This window comes from Musa acuminata, chromosome BXJ1-5 (genome assembly GCF_036884655.1).
Source record: "Musa acuminata AAA Group cultivar baxijiao chromosome BXJ1-5, Cavendish_Baxijiao_AAA, whole genome shotgun sequence".
Classification (NCBI taxonomy): Eukaryota; Viridiplantae; Streptophyta; class Magnoliopsida; order Zingiberales; family Musaceae; genus Musa; species Musa acuminata.
Window position 1 is genome coordinate 32685001 of NC_088331.1, and position 25697 is coordinate 32710697.

General features: G+C 37.4%; 2 protein-coding genes across 9 annotated transcripts in view; one reads left to right on the plus strand and one right to left on the minus strand.

Moving 5' to 3' along the window:
• LOC135674140 (uncharacterized) overlaps positions 1-4814 on the minus strand; it is a 6470-nt gene extending 1656 nt beyond the window's left edge. Inside the window, exons 1-11 of one of the 2 annotated variants that reach the window (XM_065183645.1) lie at positions 4521-4814; positions 4157-4316; positions 2885-2965; positions 2212-2294; positions 2012-2100; positions 1798-1908; positions 1554-1666; positions 1157-1463; positions 987-1070; positions 857-907; positions 705-776 (exon numbers count right to left, since the gene is read on the minus strand). In XM_065183645.1, coding sequence (XP_065039717.1) covers positions 705-776; positions 857-907; positions 987-1070; positions 1157-1463; positions 1554-1666; positions 1798-1908; positions 2012-2100; positions 2212-2294; positions 2885-2965; positions 4157-4316; positions 4521-4530 — 1161 coding nt within the window. In that variant the 5' untranslated portion in view covers positions 4531-4814. Of the gene's footprint in view, positions 1-704; positions 777-856; positions 908-986; positions 1071-1156; positions 1464-1553; positions 1667-1797; positions 1909-2011; positions 2128-2211; positions 2295-2884; positions 2966-4156; positions 4317-4520 lie in introns of both variants that reach the window. The other variant, XM_065183644.1, reaches the window with a different exon arrangement.
• A 2184-nt stretch (positions 4815-6998) lies between these two features.
• Positions 6999-25697, plus strand: part of LOC103985135 (uncharacterized) — a 62081-nt gene continuing 43382 nt past the window's right edge. For 2 of the 7 annotated variants that reach the window (XR_010513803.1, XR_010513804.1), the window contains exons 1-3: positions 7006-7271; positions 7610-7834; positions 8723-8854. Coding sequence is in view for 1 of the 7 variants with exons in the window: in XM_065185327.1 (XP_065041399.1) it covers positions 7186-7271; positions 7610-7834; positions 8723-8795 (384 nt within the window). In the remaining 6 variants the exon portion in view is untranslated. Of the gene's footprint in view, positions 7835-8722; positions 8973-25697 lie in introns of those variants that run through there. The other 5 variants (XM_065185327.1, XR_010513807.1, XR_010513802.1 and 2 more) reach the window with 5 other exon arrangements.

The following is a 25697-nucleotide window of genomic DNA, read 5'->3' on the forward strand; positions in this document are numbered from 1 at the left end:
AGTATCAGTTGGTAGGATTACAGCCCAGTATAATTCAGTACTTAGCTATTGACAGGCCTGGTAAACCAGGTATGATGAGTTTACCGAACGATACAGCAGATAATAGACCGAACTGAACAAAATCATCCAGTCCATGTCTCAATTGGTTGTCAGACCAGTAATTACCGATTTGTACATACTAAAGATGGTATTTTAAGCATTGCATCCATCTTTAAGAAATCAAAGATAAACCACAACCAAATTGAAACAAAATCTCCTTAAGAGTAATACTAAAATTGTAAGAAACATTTCCAGCATCAAAATGACCATTAGACACACACACACACACACACATATACACACACAAAATGAATGCTGAGTTCGCAGCTATGCCATCACACACAAAATGTTAAAGGGAACCCTCTGAACTGTAGCATGTTAATTGTTAAGAAATACTGTCTTGGATGTTGATAAAATGACATCTAATTAACATTTCAGTGTCGAAATCCTTGTTCCAGTCCATAGTATTATCCCCAGAACAAAATCACTCATTTTTAACATGCAGGTTCAAACATGAAAAGATGATGTTGGGCTGAAATTGAACCTTCATATTCTTGTAACTACATCATGCAAGAATTTGATAACTTTACAAAAATCGAACAGAATAGAAGAAAAATAAGAAACAACCATAAAATATTTTATAGAACATTGTTTTCAAAACTAACCTTTTCTATGCTTGATAGACTAACTGTCTTATCTTGTTCGAAGTTAAAAAGATCATGAAGCAGCTCATTATCCTGTACACTCAAAATGACAGATAAGTAATTATACAGTTATTTTGTTCTGATGATGAGATTAAACAAGATGGATTTACAACCTGGGCATGCTTGAGGAAGCCTCTCCCAAGAAAACGCTTCAAAAAATTAAGCTGTCCGACAAATAGACAATCACATTCATCATTATCATACTTTACTAGTAAAATTAACAACAAAAAGAAAATCCAGTACTCGTATTGTTTGAGTCCATGTTGAAGCCCTGAGGAGGCCATGCTTGCTTGATATCTTCAATGAAATCTCTGGACATTCTCCAGTCTGATACACAACAAGCGAGTTTCAAAAAATAAGACCAATTGATATGATACATCACAAGATAAACAGCATCAATGCAAAAGAAGTACCTGAACATAATCCAAGATTTTCTGAAACAAGTCTCGCTGGTCATTGAGATTTTTTTTGTCAGTTCCTTTACCTCCAGCTTCAACAGAGAGATCATTGGCTTTAGCCAAAATCTTTGCCTTCATCGATTGCATATATGTAAGCATTCCATGTTTTAAAACTTCATGGTTAAGGCTGTCGATATCAATGTGATCACTCCGGTGTAAGTCCAATATCCCTAACTCAAAGAAAAGTGCTATTGCTTCCCCAGCAGCAACACGAACAGAACGGTCATTATCTTCTAAAAGAGTGGAAAGGAATGCAACTGACCTGGAGAGAATCAGATATTGACACAATTTATGTTCAACCAAATAGTCAAAATAAGACAATAAAACAGATTTCAGAACTAATTTAACGTACTCCTTCCAATTATCAGGATTGATTCTCCAACCACTAATGGTTGTAAGAAGAAATGACCATGCAGATATTGCCACTGCAAGTACAGTGGAGGGAAGTTTCTTCACTAGCCCAACCTGAATGTAGAAATGAAATTATTGTGAATCTGAATACACAGCATAGCAAGGGTTAACTTGATCAAAAACCGAATCAATTAAAAGGAAGTTCTAAACAAATAATTTTCTAAAACAACAACATGCTCACATACATTGGGACCTGACTTCGGATATATCACTTGCCACATCGCTTTCAGCGATATTTCAGTTTCAGCCAGATCAATTGCACCAATAAAAGTTACAACAGCCAGGCAATCAAGTACCTAGAGTGGCATTTAACAGATTCAGAATATATTAAGTATGAGAATTAGCAAAGCAACGGAGAGAAACAGTAACAAGATTTAGAATTTATAGTTATAACCATACAGATGATTTTTTCTGTGCATCAGACCCAGATATAAGGGCCTGGGAGAGATGGGAGACTGATTCTTCCATTATCTCATGGGCGTTATTTTCTGCACCAACAGTAATGGCAAGCAATCCTTGAAATGAAAACATAGGTTAGGTACACCAGCAGCTAGATAAGCATCAACTGCATAGTTTATGGATGAAGGATTGAAGGATACCAATGGCACGAGAAGCTAAACAAGCCTCCTTTGTAGAACCTCTCTTAATTGAATTAATGTACTGATTTAATAACGTAATAAATCTGCAGCCAACCATATACAAGCAAGAAATGTTAGATTACAAACACATATATCAGAGAACCCAAAGGTAACATCATCTTGATCATTTCTGAAAAATGAGTTAAAATTGAGTAGATAAGTTCAACTTTATTATAATTATATGAAATAAACTGTGTTTTTATTTATAAGCTTGGTTTCAAAAGTTCTTTTTTTTCTGAAACAAATGAATAAAAAGTTGGATAAGATGTGGATTTCAAGAGGACAGGTGAATCTCAAAACCAGTGGAAAATCTTAAGATGTTAAGACCAAATTAATCTTTCCAAGAAAATAATCACAGAATTAGTTAGAATAATGTAAATATGTAAAACAAAAAACTGCAAAATCAATGATTTAAATATAAGAGAACATTTTGGTACTATAAACTTCCATTATCACTTCTATTATCAGCTGATCAGATAATTCTGGAATGAATCATCAGGAAGCATAATTAGTCTTACATTAATATACTTGATATTAGGTGCTTAGGAAGAAGATACAATAATGTCTGGTCATTCACTTGACAGCTATACTATCAGTTCAGCACATCATGTAAGCCTATTAAAAATAAACTCACTTGTTTTCAACAAATTTAAGAAGAACATGCCCTTCAAATGCATCGACAAGCCCAGACAAAGCCTTCTCTCTTGTAGATCCCCTTCAAGATGAAATCCAGAAGTTTAATTAGCTGAAAATTTGAATTTGAAAATCTCCACAACATAGAACATCAGCATAAAATAAAAGAGTACCACATACAAACTGAAATATGGCAACAATTGTCAAGATATTATTGTTTATTAATTTTAACAGTCATCATACAGCCACTTCCAACAAGAAAACAAGATTGAAAATAGAGGAAATGCTGGTGCTATAAAGAGCATAAAATAATGAGTTCACATTGTACATTAGTTAAAATGCATATCTTAAAAAACAAGCAAAATAAATGAAATAAAACCCAGCATGTCTGGCATACCTAGTAGCTAGATATTAGCTAGACTCTAGCTAATATCCTTTTACTTCATCTAAAAAGCATGAATAGTAAGTATTCAAGGTCAAGCAAATATGAAACTAACTAAATATCATCTGCAGCCATTAGCACAGTAATTATGTGAAGATCATTTCAATTTGATACAAGGAATCAATCTCCATCTGAAATATTTTGAGAAATAGATACAAGAGTAGTACAAAAAGATGTCTATATCTTTATAAGTAGCAGAAGGCTATAATTTTGATGAATTTCTATAGTACAAAAAAGATGTCTATATATTTATAAGTAGCAAAAGGCTCTATTTTTAATGAAATAGATACAAGAGTAGGACAAAATGATATCTATATTTTTAATGAATTTCCATAGTTAGAAAAATTACATATAACATGTATACCAAACAATGAAAGCTACATTAAAATTCATTATTTAATCTGTCACAAAGCAGGATAACACAGGATATTCAACACAGTCTAAGAAATATTTTCCTCACAGATCTCCTCCAGAAGTCTATCTGGTGCCACAACAACTAGGACCTTGTTTCCTAATATGCAAAAAGGAACTCATCGTCTGTAATCTTTTTTATTAAACTTGTGTTTTATCTCCTTATATAGGTCCCCATATTGAATATGGATGGTCTAGCACACAGTAATCTGAATCCAAATAATGAAATATCAAGAAAATGTGATGCTGAACTTAGATTTAGTGGCAACACGAAGTAGTTTTTGGCCGTGAAATATGTTCGTGCTCATTGGCATAATAAATAAAACTTGCAACCCAAGAGAACAAACAAATAAGCAGGAAAAATAGGGAAAAGGTTCACTTTTGGCCGTGAAAATTTATTATACAAAAGATAAAAAGTACCTCTTTTCATAGAGGTCATCAATATACTTCTCTAGTTCAAATTCCTGGGAGTTCAGGCACTCGGTGTCGTTAGCCAGCTCCAACAAGCCCGTCGAAATGGAGCTCACGCTGTCAGCATCGCTGCTATCGAACTGATCGCCGCCAGCCTTGCGCCGTTGACCTGCATGATGAAGATCGCCATCAAAACCCTTCCCTTTCTTTTCCAGCATAACCAATTCCAAATTAAAGCAAAATAACAGCCAATTTCGAATCAAAAACACAAATTTGACATACCCCCATCCCAAAAGTCCGATCTTTTTCATAAATCAACAGTCAAAGAGGTAAGAACTAAGCATCTAACACGAGAATCGCGGGAACCACTCACTCTTTCCCATGGCGAAAACCAAGGAACGTCAAAACCAGCGTCTTTCGCGACGAATCCGAATAGAAGCGTAGGTAAACAAACAACAACAGGAGTCGGAGGCTGAAGACGGATGGGATGCGAGATTCGCGATATAGCAGCTGGAATCCACGGGTTCAACTAGATCGCATAAGCGCAAAGCCATGTGGTGATCGGAATTGCTCGGGGCAGGGACAATCGGTGAGAAGAAATCCTATGCAGAGAGCGGAAACCAACGCGGAAGAGGGAAGGAAACGAGAGGCACAGAATTTTGGGTAGAAAAAAGAAAACCCTAATTTTTTATTATTACAAATTCCAAATTGGAATCGGAGAACAGCATACGACAACGTGGATCGGAGCCAAAAACAAAAAATAAACAAAACAGGAGTATAAATGCATATTTGCATATATTAACAATTATCATTCGACTTGGATGAGCCACGACATGTGTAATTTTGCATATGTGGAGGGCTTATATGAAACTTTGCATTAATATACTATTTTCAACTCATCCAGTCATTTACGATCGATATTAAGAATTTAAATATTTCTAAATTATCCTTTTATAAATATACATATATTTTTTAACTTATAATTTAATTTTAATAATTTTATTTACTATTTACTAATAATCTTTTTTTCTTCTTCTTTTCTTTTTCCTCTTAATCAGATGAGGTGACATAAAATGACAAAAAAAATCCGATGATGAAATGAAATGAACGAAAAATAAAAGAAGAGGTGTGAAATAATTTTTGATATTTATGATAATAATTTAATATTTTTAAAATTATGTACGTAATAGCTAAAAGATATTATCTTTTAAGTCAATTATATTAATTTATAAAATATCATACTTTATATCTTTACAAATTGTCTACTATGATGCACAGGCACTGAAGAGAGCCTGTGGAAGAAGAAGAAGTAGGGCTCGCCAGCAACGGCTGTGAGGAATAGGCAAAAAAATAAAAGGTAAAAAATAAACCTAGAGAGATTATGAATAATATAATATTATCTATATTAATCTTTTTAAGATTATAAATAGTAAAAGATTGTGAATAGTAGGAAGTGACGATAAAGAGTAAGCTGACTACATGTAGAATATTTCAAGAATAACTTATTGCAATTTACAAGGGCGAGGAGAGGATAAAAATTGGCTTTGATTTATTGGAGAGGGGAAAAGATGTGGAAATTAAAGCACCAACATCTTAAATATTAGATGGATTATGGCAATAGCTTCAATAAAATAAATCCTAATGACGATCAATCTTAGTCTAACACATATAAGTATTTAATGTTCAAATTAATCGATCGATCTCAAAATATTAATAAGTTGTTATCATGATCCATTGAGGATGAGCATCATTATAAATTAATTTATTCGATGGGAGATATTTGTCCCAAATCCCTTACTTGGTATAAGAACAAGTACCATATCGGACCTAGCATTATGTAATAGTGAGATTATCCGATCAATAGGTAACTTGATTTATTTATTATTTTTAAAAAATCAATGGATAAGAAAGAGTAATATTAGTTGGTGTTTTTTACTTGTAGATTTTGCGGTGATCTATTCACATGGTGAGATTAAGAATCCATGCTTATTCTATGCAGACGTTTCATTAAAATGCACTCAAGGATTTGACATGCTCCTCGTCTCATTCTCATTATTTCTAATTCGTGTCTGATAATATTCAATAGTAGATCAGTTATGATATTAATTATCATATGTTCTGATAGGATAATTAGATCATTAATTCCTATTGGGCCAGATAAGAGGGTATGAATGGATAGGATCGGGTGGGGCCCGACGACCGGTGTTAGACTCAAATCCTTGTTGTATACTTCGGCCCAATTTGGGCCCAACACATGATCCACTAAACTTTGTTTTCCAGAGGCACTAGTGCAGTACTTCAAGTACAATCGGAGAGTATGCTTGCCACGTTGGTTATCAAATGTACGATGAAATGATTTTGTTCAGAAAAAATCAGCTTCTACTGTACATTTGTCTTCTTCCACATCTGTCGATGAATGCAGCAACGGAAGATTAACTCAGAGGTCAATGAAATCCAAGATGTGTACACTGTAATCTCTGAAGCTTCTTTGCAAATGTGTAGATTCTTTTGCCTGCAATCTTCTACGAAGGGGTATTTTAACAAACACTTGTGTGATAGTAATGCCGGCCGCATTTTTTTAGCGTTAAAAGAACCAAATGAAACAGGGTATTTTAACAAACACTTGTGCCATAATGTTGCCGGCTGCATTTGCTTAGGGTTAAAAGAACCAAATAAAACTATCTTAATCCAACAAACCTCAATCCTCGTTTCCTAATCTGATCGCTAATGGACGGACTACATGAGGTAAACCACGATTGATGAACCATCTAATCCGTTCATATCGGATTTGGAGTTTTTTAATCGGGTTCAAATATCCGACTGATTCGGGTTCGGATCAAGTTCGTGGGTATCCTTGTCCTTTTGCCATCATCTCTTCACTCGAGACAACGGCGCACACTCCACGACGCGAACGCCCCTTCCCCGCTTGGCTCTTTTCCTCTCCACCGCCTTCGCAACGGGCATGCCTCCTCTCTCTCTCCTCTTCGGATCTCCCCTTTGCCATCGGCGAGATCTCGGAGGAGAGGGGCGGACGCGCCATGTCGAAAGCCCGAGCGTACGCTGACGTCAACGTCGTCCGCCCCAAGGAGTACTGGGATTACGTGTCGCTCACTGTCCATTGGGGGTATGACCCGGATTCTCCCACCCCTAGTGGCGGATGTTGTTATGATGCCTTGGTTTGATGAGTTTTGCTTCGTACTTCTGCCCGTTTAGATGTCTACGGTTTTTCTGTGCCTAGCGATCTCTCCTTTTCTACCCTCTTTTGCTGAATTTGTGTGGGAGAAAGCAATGTTATGAGCATGAATTCAACGAAGGGTTTCAGGGAAATAGAAGCTGGTCTCAAGAGGAAAAAGTGGATGATCGAATATGTAGTACGACTATTAAAAAGGAACGAAGGCGAGGCTGAAAGCAGCAATTTTCCTGGTTTGGCTCCGATGCTTATGTTAGATATGTTCATTCCAGGGTTTCTAGCAGATCTTCATGCTCGTGCAGTTTGGAGATGCTAAAGGATGATGTTGATACTCTTGTTCCCGGTAGATTCTTCTGTTGCGAACCACTTTTCGGCTCCTACATGTTTGATGTACGATGTTTCGTAATATGTAATGACTCCTTCCGAGCATCCACTGCAATGTTTGCTTCCCGCTCCTACAATCAGCTGCATGTTGGCAGCTTTTCTTTTGCTGCTTGGTACATTTATTTCATTGGTTCTATTACTTTTATCTGGTTGCTCCATCCTTTTAGCTATTCCTTAATGTTATAAGGGAAGATCTGCAAAATTATTGCATTGAAAATGAAAATAGAGCATTGTTATTCAGCAATAATAGCACCCTCTCATTGTTGATGCAATGATGTTTAGGTTTAGTGCTGCACTGGTTTTTGTCTTCCACCTGAAGATGTAATAAATGGTTAATTCTTCCATTTTTATGTTTAAGGTTTCCTTTCATGATTATGGTAAGGTTGTTTCCTTAAGAACATATTCTGTACTCTGTAGCTGTTGGACAAGTAATATGGCCCTTAACAGAGTTCAACATCAGAAACATCCATGTAAGATCCATGTAGCTGGCCACAAATAATTGGGATATTGATGATACATTGGTATGGAGGCATGTGTGGCAGTGATTTTCTTGAAGGAATTGTGCACAATTACCAAACTAATCATTTTTCAGTTTATTGTATGTAATTTGATATCATGTGCACCATCTTAGTCAGAAAGTAAATCTTGGTGATTTGTTTATCACAATGCGAGTATCAAGGTTTTGAAACACAGAAATAACTTCTCTGTCCAGGGATAAGGGTGCATGTATTTTACAATCCTTGGTTCCTGTTTTGGAAGAAGCCTTGTTCATCCATCACCAATTTAGTTTTCTTTCTAGATTCTTAAACACATCCATAGTATATGCAAATTTATAGCATCTTCTAAGTATTTTTGCTAAAATGGTCACTAATTGGTGAGTACAGCAAATTGTTTGTCAAGAGCCACAATTTGTTTATTACATTCCTTTTGGATCTTTCGTATCCACCATGATGATAAAAGGAATATACTGAATGATCTTCAAAAACTATTATTTTCTTCAGGAGTCAGGATGTTTATGAGATTGTGTGCGGAAGGTTGGAAGAGGGAAGTACAGTGAGGTCTTTGAAGGCATAGATGTAACCAATAACGAGCAGTGCATCATCAAGATCCTGAAGCCTGTTAAGAAAAGCAAGGTATTTTCTCATTCATGGATGTCTAGTGTGCTACTCCTTGTGAAGCCAAAAAAGTCTTTTATTGCATCAAATTGTTGCACCTGTGCTATACTTTGGTTGACAATCTGGAGCTTATGTATGCATGCATCATGTGAAGTTCATCACCAGAATAATGAAGTTGAAAAATCTTGACTATGAAACATAACTGCTGAAACAATACTCACTAGACAGGTTGCTAGCTGCCCATCCATAACATGATTCTTGCAATCGGCATGACTTGAAGATTAAGTCAAGGAATTCCATTGGTCTTCATGAAATAATTAAATATCTTAGATTTTTTTTTTTCTTCTTTGCAAAACATGTTAGAGATTATATGATTGCTTCTATGAAGTTTTGCAGTTGATAAAGCAACACTAGAAAACAAAGGATTGCTTTTCCTACCTTATAAAGTGGATCTGACACCTGATACTTTTATAATCTTCTATCAGTCTGCTTATCTCTAGTTCTCTCTAGCCATAATGAAAGACTACAAGTTCTCTTGTATTGTCACAATTCTTATTGTCCGGTCATTGGTGCATACAATGCAGAGTAGCATCAGTTGTTCATTTGATTTTTTTTCTCATACTTCTTTTTGCATTTCTTCTCTTGGTATTTCTTCTTATTGTCACAATTCTTTTGCAATTCTTTTTGCTATTTAGCTTTAACTGGATATAAAAATATGTTATCAGATAAAGAAGATCCGAAAAGATTTTAATAAAAGTTATAAATTGAGATTTAAATATTCTTAATTAAATATATAACTTTCTACGTATCTCTCAATAACGGTAAACAATCTATGTAATTAACTTTAAATAATTGATGCTTTATGGCTTTCTTGTTGTTGTTGAAAGATATCCCCCATTCCTTTAAACAAACAAGTACATATTGTTTTATACTCTAAATCTTTGATTGCATAATGATCTTGGATTTATGATTGAACTTTTTTATTACATAGTGGCAAGTTATTACAAATCATTCTCTTTGGTTAAAAATTATTGGCTCATTGTTCATCTTTTTTCAATCTTTTCTTAGCAATCTATTTTTTATTAATGATTTTCAATAATCAGAGATTTTCTTTCCAATATCCTTCAAGATGAAAATGTTCTTCTCCCATCTTTTCTTAAAATTATTGTTGTGTTTATCTACCATTATCCTTGTCATTTGATGGAATAATACCTAGCTTTAGAGCAAAACCGACGAGTATTGGTGTCATGGTAAGGTTAGTCTATGCAACGTTTTGAGCTATAAAAATTTCCTCTTAGGGGTAAGACTAACGCTGTATATATTGACCCTGCAAAAACCCCTTGGGAGTCATCGTTTTGCGCTGGCATGTTTTTTTCTTGAGAGAGTGGCTAAATTGATTTTATTACTTGATTCAACTAGATAACTTTTCTGGGCTTCTTTCTGCATATAAAGAGAGGGAGATCAAAATACTTAAAGAACATTTGTGGTAGTCTGATAAGACCCCTAAGGTTTTATCATAGAAGAAAAGAGAGAAAATGGATGATCACTTCGATGGGATCGGCCTCTTAGGGTTTGTCAAAAGATTGAAATAATATTTCATTGATATTTAAAAAGAAATATATATATCTCTATTCGTAGAGTTCCATCTACAGTCTATCAGGACTTGAACTCTTAATAAATAAATAAATATTAAATAAATCTCTGACTCTTACTGAATTAGATAAACTCAATAAAACATTATTCAAAGCTCAGAAAATAAAAGGATCCTAATAATTCCTCCTCCTTCAAATCAGTCTTATCCTCAAGGTTGAGTAGCATCAAACTCGGGGAGCTTCTCATTCAACACTTTAGTCATAGGATATCTACAATGCATCACAACCCGTTGATCAAGTAAGTATGGTCTCCACTTCTTGAAAGTATAAGCAATAGGTCGGTCTTTCGGTGTAGTAGTCATTGTAGTTTTATGAAGAACCCTCTCCATCCGATGGCTAGTGGCAGTTGTGACCTTACTTCCATGTCTTCCATTAGGATCACCTGCTTTCCATTAATAAAAAACTTCATGATTAGTTTAGAAAAATTTCATGAAACATGACCTAGGGTTGATAATCATTCAATTCCGAGCACTACTTCGAAGGCTTCCAAAGGTAGCAAAAAAAAGTCCACAAGCAACTCTTGGCCCTGTATAATCAATTTTACTTTCGAACATTTGCTATCACAAGTTAAAATTTGTCTATTAAGGAACTTTACTTTGAATTTGTCATAGCCTTCAATGTGGTAAGCCAATCCGTCAGCAACCTTACTGTCCACAAAATTATTAGTGCTACTAGTATCAATCAAAATTGTAACATGCTGATGTTCTAAAGTTCCTCCAACTTTCATAACTTGCAGGTTATAGTAACCGGCTAGTGCATGCACTATATGTATGATAGGTCCAACATCTTTATCAGAATCCATATCTTCATGGTCGAAGTTCACATTATTCGCTTTAAATTCCTCTCCAATTGGTTCAATCATTAGAAGTTGCCCTTGTTTACATTAGTGCTCCGTACTCCACTTTTCATTATAGTGCCAACACAAACCCTTTGTTGATCTTTCCTTGAGTTCTTCAGGTGTTAGGGTTTTAGTTAAGACTAGATGGTGCGAGTGGCTTACTAATAATCTGTTTGTTGTTACTTTTGTTTCGACGATTTTCCCTACTGATTTTTTTCTCATGCAAACATGCAAATAAGATTGCAACTGTCATAGTGTGGGGATAGTGAGCTTTGACTTCATACTAAATATCTGGATTAAGTTCTTTAATAAATGTTCCTACTAGTTGTTGTTCAGGTCAATCTCTAGCTTGATTTGATAATCGTTCAAATCTGCTCTAATATTCTAGCACTGTAGAAATCTAATGAATTTTAGCGAGTTGCCCATCAACATTCTCATATTCAGATGGTCTAAAGTAAACGAGAAGCCCTCTCTTGAATTGTTCTCACGAGGGAACCCCATGGCAAGCTTTGTACCAATCATAACATTGTATCGCATATCCATCTAGTTGGATTGAAGCTATTTCTACCTTGGATTCTTTTGGAGTTCTGTGTAAACGAAAAAAAATTTCTACTGTAGAGATCCAACTGGTTGGATTTCCATCTTCCCATCTTGAAAATTTCACCTTCATGCGGGGGTAGCTTTTGTCCTGTTCTTGGTTCCCTTTTTCAGTGTCTCCAGGTCAGTTCAATGTAGGACTTGAACTTTTATCTTGTTGAAGCTCACTGAAGCTCTCTAGTAGGCTCTTTTTGAAATCATTAAATGTTTCTTACAACCGGTTCTCAATTTTTGTTTCCAAGGCTTCTAGTTGAGCTTTCACTGAATTATCGATAGCCATTGTATAGGATTGTAGATCTGTAATCCTTGGCTCTTGTTTCTGTTGTCTAGTTAAGGGCATCAGCACTGTCCTATTTGGTGCGGCTGTTGTGAAGCTTGGCTCGAGGTAGTGTTAAGGGCGTGAGGAATAGTGAAGCTACCGAGGAAGCGGACACTGAGAGCAGCGTGAGGGCTCGTTGTGGTCGCTGTGAGGAAGATGCTACTATCGAGGCTAGGAGGCAACAGTGGTGGCGCGATTGGGAGTGGCATTGAGGGCATGAGGGATCGCTGCGAGGCTACCGATGAAGTGAATGCTGAGAGTAGCGTGAGAGCTCACTACGGTCGTTGCGTGCGCGGTTAAAGGCAAAAGCGTCGTTGCGAGCGACTGCGGCTGCAACCGAAGGGGAGGTAGTGACGATTGCGGTTGGGAGGTCGGCATCGACCGAGGCAATGTTTAGGGTGTGACTGGGAGGCGATTGTTGTCGATGTCAGTAGCGAAGAGGGGAGGAAACAACAGTGACCGACGGCTACGGTAGAAGATGTAGAGGTTGCTTTGTTTCTATCGCACCGTGGAAGGAGACGTTAGCGACGTTGAGGGATCGCGGGAGGTTGAGGAAATAGCGGCGACTACGGCAGTTGTGGGGAGTTGCCCTATTTCGGTAGCTGCGAAGAGGGATGATCGAGCGGCCACGACTACGACCCAAGGGGAGGCAACAAGGGTCGTGGCTAGGAGGCAGGCTACGGTGGTCGTTGGCCGGTAAGTAGCACCGGTGGCCCTTTCTCGCTGAGCAGGATGGTGAGTTGCCTTGCTTCACCTCTTTTCTTTCTTTCTTTTATTCTTTTATTCTTTTTTTTTTAAGATGATGATAGTTGCGATGAAGTATTGTGAGAAATTACAATGAGAACGCCGAGGATTGCTACTCTAATACTAAATGATAAGAACCCTAGGGTTTTATCATAGAAGAAGAGGGAGAAAATGGTGTTGAATCTCGGATTTTAATGATGAAGCCAATTGGTAGTATTTATGATTTAATCTATGTTTTGAGTGACGTAGGAAGCTTCGATTAAGGAGAGACAATTAAAGTAGGAAGAATCATATTGAGCCAGAGAAAAATGTCAAAAGATTGGATGTCACATCGAAGGATCGATCGACATATCGACAGAAGGCTTTAGGCCATGGTTTCGGGCATCGAGCTAAGAAAAGCAGATATTATGCCAAAGGATATTAGAATTGCGGAGGTTAATTGGCCGATTGGGCAATAGGCCGCAAGAGAGGATGATGCGTTGAAGAATCAGACGAAGCGTCAATAACCCAATGACATGCCGAGCAACTTGATTCAAAGCTTTGTAATAATTGTCTAGATCGAAGTAGGTTTTTATGTGTGCAAGATTAACTATGATAGCAAAGCATAAAGCAAAATGAGGTCTCGAAGTCAAGGACGTGATTTCGTTAAGAGTTCGAGAGTTCGTCGGAAGTTTTGCCGGAATTGACCAAGAAGTCCAGGAGCTTGCCAAAGAAGCTCGTCGGAACTCACCAAGAAGATCGTCGTGAAATCCAAGAGCTTGCTGGGAGTCCGTTGGAACATTCCCGAAAGATCGTCGGAAGATCACCGGAAGCTCGTCGAAAAAAAACTAGACTAACCGGAACGGATTTGCTTAGTATATGCCTTAGAATTCATAGTTAGCACGTAATTGGGATTGGAATTGGGCCAACCCAATTAGGGGCCAGTTGGGCCCATGTATGGACTATGTTGGGTCCAATGAAAGGCCTAAACAGTGACCCAACAGGTGACACCGTCGTGGCACAGTCTTCGAGATTGTGTTAGGTAGTGGTACCGCTAGTCTGGGAGGTGGTACCGCCCAGTGTTAGTGTTAGGCGATGGTACCACCCAGACACAATCTCCCAAGCGGTGGTACCGCCCAGTGTTAGTGCTGTAGGCGATGGTACCACCAGGGCACGAGAATCCCGGGATGAGACATTTTTAGGCTCAAAGTTTGAATCCACTTGAGGCCTATAAATACCCCTCTCATCCCTGGTTAAAAAACACAAGCACAAAGAGCTTAAAAGTGGGAAAACACTATTGCAATCACTTGAGAGATCCCCTTCTCTAGTCTAAGTTTAGAATTCTGGTTAGGAGGAGTGAGTGCTTATAAGGGTTATCTCCTAAACCCGGTAAAAGGAGAAAGAGCTGTAAAAGGTGGTTGGTCTTCATCTATTGAAGGAAGACCGATAGTGGATGCCGGTGACCTCGACAGAAGAGGAATCGGTGGAGTGGATATAGGTCATGACGACCGAATCACTGTAAACTCAATTTGCATCTCTATTTGTGCAATTTACCTTTATTGCAAACTTACTTACTTTACATCCACTACGCTTTTTTGTACACTTTCAATTTTAAGTATCTTTCCGAAATCGGCTTTAATCGAACGAGAGATTTCGAACCGATGTAATTTTTACCGCTACACTAATTCACTCCCTTCACCCCCCTCCCCTCTTATTGTCGACTCGTTCCTAACAGTTGGTATCAGAGCTATGTTTTTCTCATTTGGTTTAACACCCAAAGAGAAATTGCTCTTTTCGGCTTTCAAGAGGGTCACTCTTTTGTTCGTCCTCCCATGTTCAATAGGATAGACTACACATATTGGAAAACTCGAATGAGAGTTTTCTTGCTTTCGTTGAATCTCGATTTATGGAATATAGTCGAATTTGGTTTTCAAAAGTCATTCTCTTCCAATGAACGATTGGAATGAGTTGGAGAAGAAGACCTTCGCTTTAAATGCAAAGGTTATGAATGTCTTATTTTGCGCCTTAGACAAAAATGAATTCAATCGAATTTCTATATGCGAAACGGCTTTCGATATTTGGCACACTCTTGAAAACACACATGAAGGCATGAATAGAGTTAAAGAGTCTAAAGTCAATCTTTTAATACATCATTTTGAATTGTTTCATATGGAACCAAGCAAGACTATTGGAGATATGTACACCCGTTTTACGAATGTCGTTAATAGTCTAAAAGCTCTTGGTAAAAGTTTTTTGGATTTTGAACTTGTAAACAAAATTTTACGTTCTCTTCATAAGAATTGGGATTCAAAAGTAACTGCCATACAAGAGGCAAAAGACTTAAACAAGTTTCCACTCGAAGAACTTATCGGGTCTTTAATGACCTATGAAATGAATTGTTTGGCACAAAACGAATATGAGAACAACCTTCCAAAGAACAGGAAGGATTTCAGACTTAGAATAATTAAAGACCATTAGAGCATAAGCTCAAGTGATGGTGAACTCAAACTCCTCACTATGAAATTTAAAAAGTTCATGAAATAAGATTTGAAGAACAAAAATAAACTTAAAAAGAACGCAATTACCTACTATGAACGTAAGAAGAAGGAAGTACTTTGGGACGAATCGAACTCATCCGAAGACGAAGAGAAAATCAACAAATGCGAGGTGGCAAACTACGCCTTATCGACTTTCGACGACGAGATAATCAAAATCCCCTTAGTTTATTTTGAAATTACTTGATATTTTTCATGAGTTATTTTTAATTTAGTTTAAGAAAATTATATATATATATATATATTTTAATTATATGTTTAAAGATATAATGAAAATGTTAAAAGTTTTAGGATAATGCTTATCTTTCTAGTAATTTTGAAAAAGATCATGGCAACTGCATGTTTTATGATAATGCAATAAAATGTTAGATATAAATTTAATAATTGCACACCTAGTAAGATTAATCTTACATATGTGTTTAAGAAACAAGAATGTGTATTTTGATGATTCCGTATTGCTTTTCAATTTTAATTGAAGATGTCATATGTTCAATTAAACCATGCTTGATGTTTTAATAAAATAATGTAATGATGATTTGAGATCATGCTTAATGAGTTTGTCTTTCAAAATTATGCATGATGATGGATTATCGATCTTTGCCTTTATGAAAGTTCTTTTTCGTTTTAAACGATGATGCATATTATTGTTTGGCATAAAAAGATAAAAGCATGCTTGTATGAAATCAAATCACTTAGATTAAAACAAAAAGGGAGAATGCATGTTTTCTTGAAAATACCTCTAAAGTTTTTCGATTTTTCAATAAGTGATTCTTGGTGATGAATCTATCGTAAGTAATCTCTTGAAAATGATCTTGATTTGATGATTTGAATTTAAATAAGTTTTATCTTGATTTTTTGAGATTTATAACTTGAGATTTCTTATGCATGAATCAAGATATTATATCATTTGATCTCTTATGTTTTTTTATCCATTTATAAAAGAAGAGATTTGTTAAAATAAATCATGTCTTGTGGCATTCATGAAAAATCGAGACATTATGCCTGAATCGAGTTCTCATGTGAATCTATTTACGTTGCCTTCATTGAATTTTCCGAAAAGTGATTTTGAAGATTATTTTGATTATTTAAAAGGAGATTTATCGAAATGATTCATGGAATTTTGGATTCTTGACTATGACTTGTGTTAGGATCAAGAGCACTAAGAAGGGGAGGGGGGGTGAATTAGTGCAGCGGAAAACCTTCTACGAAAAATAAAAACTGCGTTCGTTCGTTAAAAATGATTTTGGTAAGAAAGCCGATTCGTAAATCACTTTAACTTTTGTTTAAGCGAGATGTAGCAAAGATACAAATGCAGTTTGCAATTATGATTCTAATCAGATAGTAGGTGCAAACTGAAATATGATATTCGTACGAAAACACTGATTTACGTCTAAATGCTGATTCGTAAATCACTTGATTAAGCGAGATGTAGTTTAAGCAAGGATATAAAGGCAGTTTGCAGTTATGATAGAAATCAAAACGTAAACGCAAACAGAAATATGATGATCGTACGATGAAACTGTTTTACGTCTAAACGCCGATTCGGAAAGTGCAAAGCTTGAAACCCGATCGTATATGTGTAGAAAGCAGTAAGCTTTAGAGGAGGTTTGCAGGAAAGATAATATGCTCAAAGTAAATGTAAACCGAGATTTAGAGTGGTTCGGTCAATCTTGACCTACTCCACTTTTGGCTTCCTCCACCGACAAGGTCACCGACGTCAACTAGAGGCATTCCTTCAATAGGCAAAGGCCAACCACCCTTTTACAGTTTCACTCCTTTTGACGGGCTTAGGAGACAACCCTTACAGAATTTTCTCTCCTCTCTTTAAAGCTCATAACTTGGAAGAAAAGAGGGAGAAGAACTTTTGGCTTTTACAACAATTTTGAGCTCTAAAAATCACAGAACAAGATCAGGATTTCAGTGTATATTCAATGCCCTTTCAGTGCTGAATGGGTGGGGAATTTATAGGCCCCAACCCAGTTTGAATTTGGAGCTCAAAACTGTCAATTCCCGGAATTCCGGGATCTGGCGGTTGCACCTCCTGACTGGAGCGGTTGCACCGCCTAGCAGAGCTCGAAGACTGAGCCTTTGGGCGGTGCCACCTCTTGTCAGGGGTGGTTGCACCTCCTGCCAGAGCTCGAAGACCGAGCTCAAGCTGTGCCACCTCCTGACCGAGGCGGTTGCACCGCTCAGCTAGAGCTCGGAGACCGAGCCCAGGCGGTGCCACCTCTGTCAAGGGAGGTTGCACCGCCCAGTCTCACTCGGAGACTGAGCCCAGGCGGTGGCACCTCCTGGCTGGGGTGGTTGCACCGCCCAGTCTCGCTTGGAGACTTAGCCCAGGCGGTGCCACCTCCTGGCTTGGGCGGTTCAACCGCCTGGCAGAAATCAGGGTCCGAATGGGTTGATCCATTCGGCCCAATTTGGGTTTTTCAGGGGCCCAATTGTCCCAAGATTAAGTTAATGGGATCACCTCCCATTTCCAACTTAATCATTGTGCTAACTATGATTTTTCCTAAGATATTTACTGCAACTTGCTCCGGTGCGTCAATCGCTTCTTCCGTCGAGCTTCCGGCGAACTTCCGTCGATCATTCGATGAACCCTCGGTGATGCTCCTGCGGACTTCCGGAAAACTCCTGGACTTGCGACGATCCACTTGGCGAGTTCTGACGAGCTTCTTTGGCAAGCTCATAGACTTCTCGGATTTGTTCCCGCAGAACCTCCGACGACTGTTCGAACTTCCGTCGAACTCTCGAACTCTCGAACTCCCAACGTGATCATTGTCTTGACTCCGGTGTAACTCCTGTTGCATATCTTATTTTCATCGTAGTTAATCCTGCACACTTATCTCAACATATAGATTAGATAACAAATAACAATTGACTTCATTATCAAAATCCGAGATTCAACAATCTCCCCCTTTTTTATGATGACAATCAATTGATAATGGAGTTAACCTTAACTCCCCCTGTCTATATGCCATACTTGAGATATGTCATTCTTGAATTCAAAACCTTTGAATTCAAGAGACATATTGATAAGTTAAAATCATTTAAACTTATCAATACTCCCATCATGATTCCCATCATGATGTTTCTCTCTAAATATGATGTCAAGGCTTAACATTCATTTTCAAATTTTACATAACAGGTTTGAATGATGGTAATAGTAGCAATTCATCATATTGTAAGATATCAACATGTAAAACTGCGAAGTAAGATTTTGATATCATTACATGATACAAATAAGGCATAATGCAAATTATAGCAATCATAGCATCAATTCATATATCTCTTGGTGATGCAAGCATGGCATTAATACTCATATATTTCTCCCCCTTTGTCATCAACAAAAAGCATGGTAATTGTGATAGTAGGAGAACAATAAGCGAATTTTGAGCATAAATGTTATAGTTGTTCATGCCTTTACATGTTATTTTCCAAGCATATAAAGGAAAGCATGATACATAGATTGCTTTGAATACTTCTTTCCTTTTTATTTGTTATAATCTTTTTGTATGAAGGAGGAAGGCTATTTGTGATTTTACTTTGAGTGAAGTTAAAATCGATGAGAGATTAAATAATGCTTCATTTTTACAAGGATCAAGATATGTATGTGAAACAAGTCTTTGCAAGTAAAAACACTATTATCCATATTTCAAGATGGAATTTATAAGCAGAAATTATTTCATCAAATCCATTTCAGAAAAATATTTTTCATAAGTGTATGAGAAAATCCGATTGTTAGGATACCAATTGTTAAGCGAATCCGAAAATGAAATTAACACTTTCATGCATTCGGACAAGACTATGCTATTGATTTTCAAAATGAAGACAAAACATGCACATAATTTCCAACATGTTATTTAGGCATGTAATGACAATCAAGTGATTTGATCATTCAATAAAGTCCGAAAAATAATTTTAACTAGTTTATGTATTCGGACACATCAATATTCCTAATTTTCTTCTTATGAAATCAAATTGTTCTTCACTTAGAGGTTTTGTAGAAATATCAGCTAGTTGATGTTTAATATTATGGCAATATGACGCATCAACTGCATTAGTATATCATTTTCTCAAATCATATTTATCATGGAAACCAAAACATTTAATTTAAATGTAAAATCCGATAGTGAGTAACGAGATTAAACAATGTGTGATGTTTGTAACTCTGCTCATAAACAAATACATCAGGTAACCATATCAAAGATAAGGCACAGGGCATTGTGATGAGTAACATAAAGAGTTTACAATAACAATAGGTGATTGTGTTCACATACAAGCTCATTCAGGGGGTGAAAAATTAAAGTGCCTAAATAAAGAGTCAAATTGTCGATGAATTTGCTGCAGCTCAGATAGGATTTGATCTTGTCGATGTTCAAGTCGTTCTTGTCTTTGTTCAAATCAGTCCATCCGAATCCCAATATCTTCGATAGATGATGCAGTAGCTTGCTCAAATGAATCTGTTTCCTCAAAGGGACAGATCGGAGGAGATTGAGTACCCCTAAAGACTGGTGTTTCCAATTCTGGTTCAAGTTGAGGGGGATCAGTTCTTCTAGGCATTCTAACCCAGTTACCGTTTCTATAAACGCATCTTAATCGGTGAAGTAGATTTTTGTTTATTATGCTAAACCTATCTACTTTTATTACTTCTTCTTCCGGTGGTATTGGAATATCGTAGGCTTTCAGTATTCTAGTGATTATACCACAATATGGAAGCATCATGTCTTTCTTAGATAGTTCTAACATGTTTTGCTGGATAAGATAACCATGGCAGATGTCATGTCCTTTCATGATCCAATACATAGTTCATAATTCTAATTGGCTTACTTCATCAAGATGGTATTGTTTAGGGAGAATGATGCTAGTTAGGATATGATGAAGTACCTTAGTGTTTAGTGGCAGTAGATGTTCACAACTTTTAGGAACAAATGCTAAGTTGGGATTGGCGAAAATTGTTCCTAAGGCTTCAACATACGTTGTCCCAACAGTTTCATCATCCCATGATTTTCTAAAGTAAAGTCCTCTATTTTTTATTGGAATACCTATCATGTTGCAAATGAATTTATCCGTAATGGAGATGTGTTGTCCTAGGAGATAGGTAGACATTCGTTCTTCTTCATCTACTTATATATTGTTGTAAAACAATCTAACAAGTCTTGGATAGATGGGTTCACTAATTTATAAAATAGAGAGTAGATCTAAGTTTGTAAACCATTGGATTGTCTCTAAGTCTCTTAGTTCATTTAAATCTACATGTTTTCCCTTATTGAAAAGGGTAAGATCAAAATCTTCCACTAATCTCCTCTTCCCTTTGTCCCTTGAGGATCTTCTAGACCCCATAACTACTGCTATTTAAGAGGATAGTAATGAGCAAGAGTAAATGAATCAAAAACAGAATTTAAGGGGTTCTTAGAGAATACCTTAGTGAGATCTTCAATAGAAGGAGAGATTGTTGATCTTTTGCTTCAAAATGAGGAGTATTTGGGATGCTATGAGGGGTGAAATGGAGGTGGCGAAGCTTTGGAAGAGTAAAGAGGGGAAGGGAGTGAGTTGGGGTCGGTTCCACCGCCGGCCCTAGCTCGGGTTAAAAAGAGGCAGAATTACGGGCGATTGCACCGCTGGCTGGGGCGGTGCAACCGCTTGAAACACGTGACAGCCGGAGGTGCTACCTCCAGCTGGGGCGGTGCCACCGCCTGCAGGCGGTGAGCACTTGTTCTGACCGCAGCGTGATTTGATTTGAATGTTTTTGACTTGAGAAGATTTTTTATTCAGAGCAATCAACTTTACTTACGTAATTACGTAAGAATTTTCATTGTAAGATAAGAAATTTTGCATGATCAAGATAGATCTTGTGATGTGCATACTCTAAATGTCGTGTACATGTTTGTGACAGATTGTTCAGGTTGGTAAGCCTTGCAAGTTTATGACAAACTTAGTAAGTTCATGATATAGTTGGATTTGAAAATAACGAACGGATGAAATCAATGAGTTTGAAAATCTAGATGATATGTGAAGTGAGAATCATGGGTTTCCAATTCTGAGAGATCAAATAGGATTGTATCTATATCACATTTGTAATTTTAACCTTCTAATCCTCTTCTGTTATTTAGGCTAGAGAGCAACACGAGTTCTTTTTGGATCTCGGGTCATGAATATCGAGAATCCAAATAGCAAGATATTATTTCTTGCTCCCAGCTTAAATTGTTTTATGTCTTTACAAGAAAGGATGATCTTTAGGTACCCATTTGCTTTTGGGTGCCTCAAAAATAGATCTACATTGTTTATCATGTTGCATAGAATTTATCATGGTTCCTTTAGGAACCCAAATTAATTTGTTTGGACTAATTTTCTTGAATGGACAATAATGCGTTTTGTGTCCAAGTTTGCAACAAAAGTTACATTTGTCTTGATGTCGAACATGTAAGATAGGGCCTTTTATGAAGATGGTTGGATTTTGGTGAGGACTTCTCACAAATCCGATTCCACTTCTTTTGGGAACGTGACCCTTGTTTGCAAGGATCATGTTCAAGGACTTGCTACCAACCTCGAATTTCTTCGAGGTGTCCTTAAGTAGCAAGTTTTCCGTTTGGAGAGTTTCTAGATCATGGCATTTTATGCATGAACCTAAACTATCATGATATTCAGCTTTTAACTTATCGAAATTACAAGTAAGACTATCATGCTCCTTTCTTAACAATTTGTATTTTCTACTAATAATCTTGCATTCATCAAATAAGTCATGGAAGGTATTTAATAATTCATCAAATGATAAATCTGCATCTATTAAATTTGTTACCTCCTCTCCGATGGCCATTAAGGCGTAATGAGCAACTTGCTCGGTGTTGGACTCCTCTTCTTCGGACGCACTCGAGTCATCCTATGTTGCTTTGAGCGCCTTCTTCTTTGATGTTCTCTTTTTGACTTTGGGACAATCACTCTTGTAGTGTCCCGGCTTTTTGCACTCATAGCAAATAACTTGGTCCTTCTTGGGTTCAAGTTTATTTTTTGTGTTATTCTTAAATTTGTTTCTTTTAATGAATTTTTTAAATTTTCTTGTTAGAAGTGCCAAGTCATCGTCACAGTCCTCATCACTTGAGTTTTCTCTCAAGTGGTCTTCTGAAGTTCTAAGTGTCATATCCTTCTTGTTCTTTAGAAGGATGTCTTCTTGCTCTTCATGAGCTTTGCAAGTCATCTCGTAGGTCATTAATGACCCGATTAGTTCTTCAAGAGGGAAGTTCTTTAGATCTTTCGCCTCTTGAATAGCTGTGACTTTAGGATCCCAACTCTTAGGAACGGATCTTAGAATCTTATTTACGAGCTCAAAATTCGAAAAACTTTTTTCGAGTCCTTTTAGATCGTTGACGACATCCGTGAAACGGGGAAACATGTCGCCAATAGTCTCACTCGGTTTCATCCGGAAAAGTTCGAAAGAATGTAACAAAAGATTGATTTTTGACTCTTTCACTCTACTTGTGCCTTCGTGAGTCACTTCGAGTGTGTGCCAAATATCAAATGCGGTTTCACAGACCGAAACACGGTTGAACTCGTTTTTATCAAGCGCACAAAATAAGGCATTCATAGCCTTTGCATTAAGAGCGAAAGCCTTCTTCTCCAATTCATTCCAATCGATCATCGGAAGAGAAGACTTCAAAAATCCATTTTCGATAAGATTTCAAAGTTCAAAATCCATAGAAATAAGAAAGATCCTCATTCGAGTCTTCCAATAGGTGTAGTCCATCCCATTGAATATGGGTGGACGTGTAATAGAATGACCCTCTTGGTTTCTGGCGTATGCCATCTCTCTTGGGTTTTAATCCGTTTGAGAGTTAACCCCGCTCTGATACCAATTGTTAGGATCAAGAGCACTAAGAGGGGGGGGTGAATTAGTGCAGCGGAAAACCTTCTACGAAAAATAAAAACTACGTTCGTTCGTTAAAAGTAATTTTGGTAAGAAAGTCGATTCGTAAATCACTTTAACTTTTGTTTAAGCGAGATGCAGCAAAGATACAAATGCAGTTTGCAGTTATGATTCTAATCAGATAGTAGGCGCAAATTGAAATATGATATTCGTACGAAAACATTGATTTACGTCTAAATGTTGATTCGTAAATCACTTGATTAAGCGAGATGCAGTTTAAGCAAGGATATAAAAGCAGTTTGCAGTTATGATAGAAATCAAAACGTAAACGCAAACAGAAATATGATGATCGTACGATGAAACTGTTTTACGTCTAAACGCCGATTCGGAAAGTGCAAAGCTTGAAACCCGATCGTATATGTGCAGAAAGCAGTAAGCTTTAGAGGAGGTTTGCAGTAAAGATAATATGCTCAAAGTAAATGCAAACCGAGATTTAGAGTGGTTCGATCAATCTTGACCTACTCCACTTTTGGCTTCCTCCACCGACGAGGTCACCGACATCAACTAGAGGCATTCCTTCAATAGGCGAAGGCCAACCACCCTTTTACAGTTTCACTCCTTTTGACGGGCTTAGGAGACAACCCTTATAGAATTTTCTCTCCTCTCTTTAAAGCTTAGAACTTGGAAGAAAAGAGGGAGAAGAACTTTTGGCCTTTACAACAATTTTGAGCTCTAAAAATCACAGAACAAGATCAGGATTTCGGTGTATATTCAGTGCCCTTTCAGTGCTGAATGGGTGGGGTATTTATACGCCCTAACCCAGTTTGAATTTGGAGCTCAAAACTGTCAATTCCCGGAATTTCGGGATATGGCGGTTGCACCTCCTGACTGGAGCGGTTGCACCGCCTAGCAGAGCTCGAAGACTGAGCCTTTGGGCGGTGCCACCTCTTGTCAGGGGCGGTTGCACCTCCTGCTAGAGCTCGAAGACCGAGCTCAGGCGGTGCCACCTCCTGACTAAGGCAGTTGCACCGCTCAGCCAGAGCTCAGTCTGAGCCCAGGCGGTGCCACCTCTGTCAGGGGAGGTTGCACCGCCCAGTCTCGCTCGGAGACTGAGCCCAAGCGGTGCCACCTCCTAGCTGGGGCGGTTGCACCGCCTAGTCTCGCTCGTAGACTTAGCCCAGGCGGTGCCACCTCCTGGCTTGGGCTCTTCAACCGCCTAGCAAAAATCAGGGTCTGAATGGGTTGATCCATTCGGCCCAATTTGGGTTTTTCAGGGGCCCAATTGCCCCAAGATTAAGTTAATGGGATCACCTCCCATTTCCAACTTAATCATTGTGCTAACTACGATTTTTCCTAAGATATTTACTACAACTTGCTCCGGTGCGTCGATCGCTTCTTCCGGTGAGCTTCCGGCGAACTTCCGTCGATCATCCGATGAACCCTCGGTGATGCTCCTACGGACTTCCGGAAAACTCCTGGACTTGCGACGATCCACTTGGCGAGTTCCGACGAGCTTCTTTGGCAAGCTCATGGACTTCTCGGATTTGTTCCCGCAGAACCTCCAACGACTGTCCGAACTTCCGTCGAACTCTCGAACTCCCAACGTGATCATTGTCTTGACTCCGACGCAACTCCTATTGCATATCTTATTATCATCGTAGTTAATCCTGCACACTTATCTCAACATATAGATTAGATAACAAATGACAATTGATTTCATTATCAAAATCTGAGATTCAACAACTTGATCTTTCATTTGTTTATGAGATGGTTGAAATCTTTGTATCTTTGAATTCTTCCCTTCTCCTTTTAATTTTTAAAATTATGCATATTATATGTTGAAGATTTGAAATCATGCATACCTTAGAAATGTTGATTTGACAAATTGAATAAGTTAAAAATGAATGATGAATTTTCTCTCGATTATAACTTATGATATTTCTTATATGAATCATCATCTTGATTTCTTGATATTTGATACCATCATAATATGAAATATTTATGATTTGGAACGATGCATGCAATACTTATGATTTTATTATGATGATATGATGTATTGCTTATTATGTGAATCATGATTAAAATTGCTTTAACTTGAATTCAATTTGAATTCAAGGTTTATCTTGGCATATTCCAATAAGAATGACACTTTATTTATCATAATTTAAAAATTGATATAAAAGAAAATAAATTACACCATTGTTTTATTATTCCCCTCATTTTGCCAATGACAAAGGGGGAGAAAGATTTGCTAGTGTGCACATCTTAAAAAGAAAGATTTGCTAGCTTGCACAATTCAAGAAGATGCAAAAATAG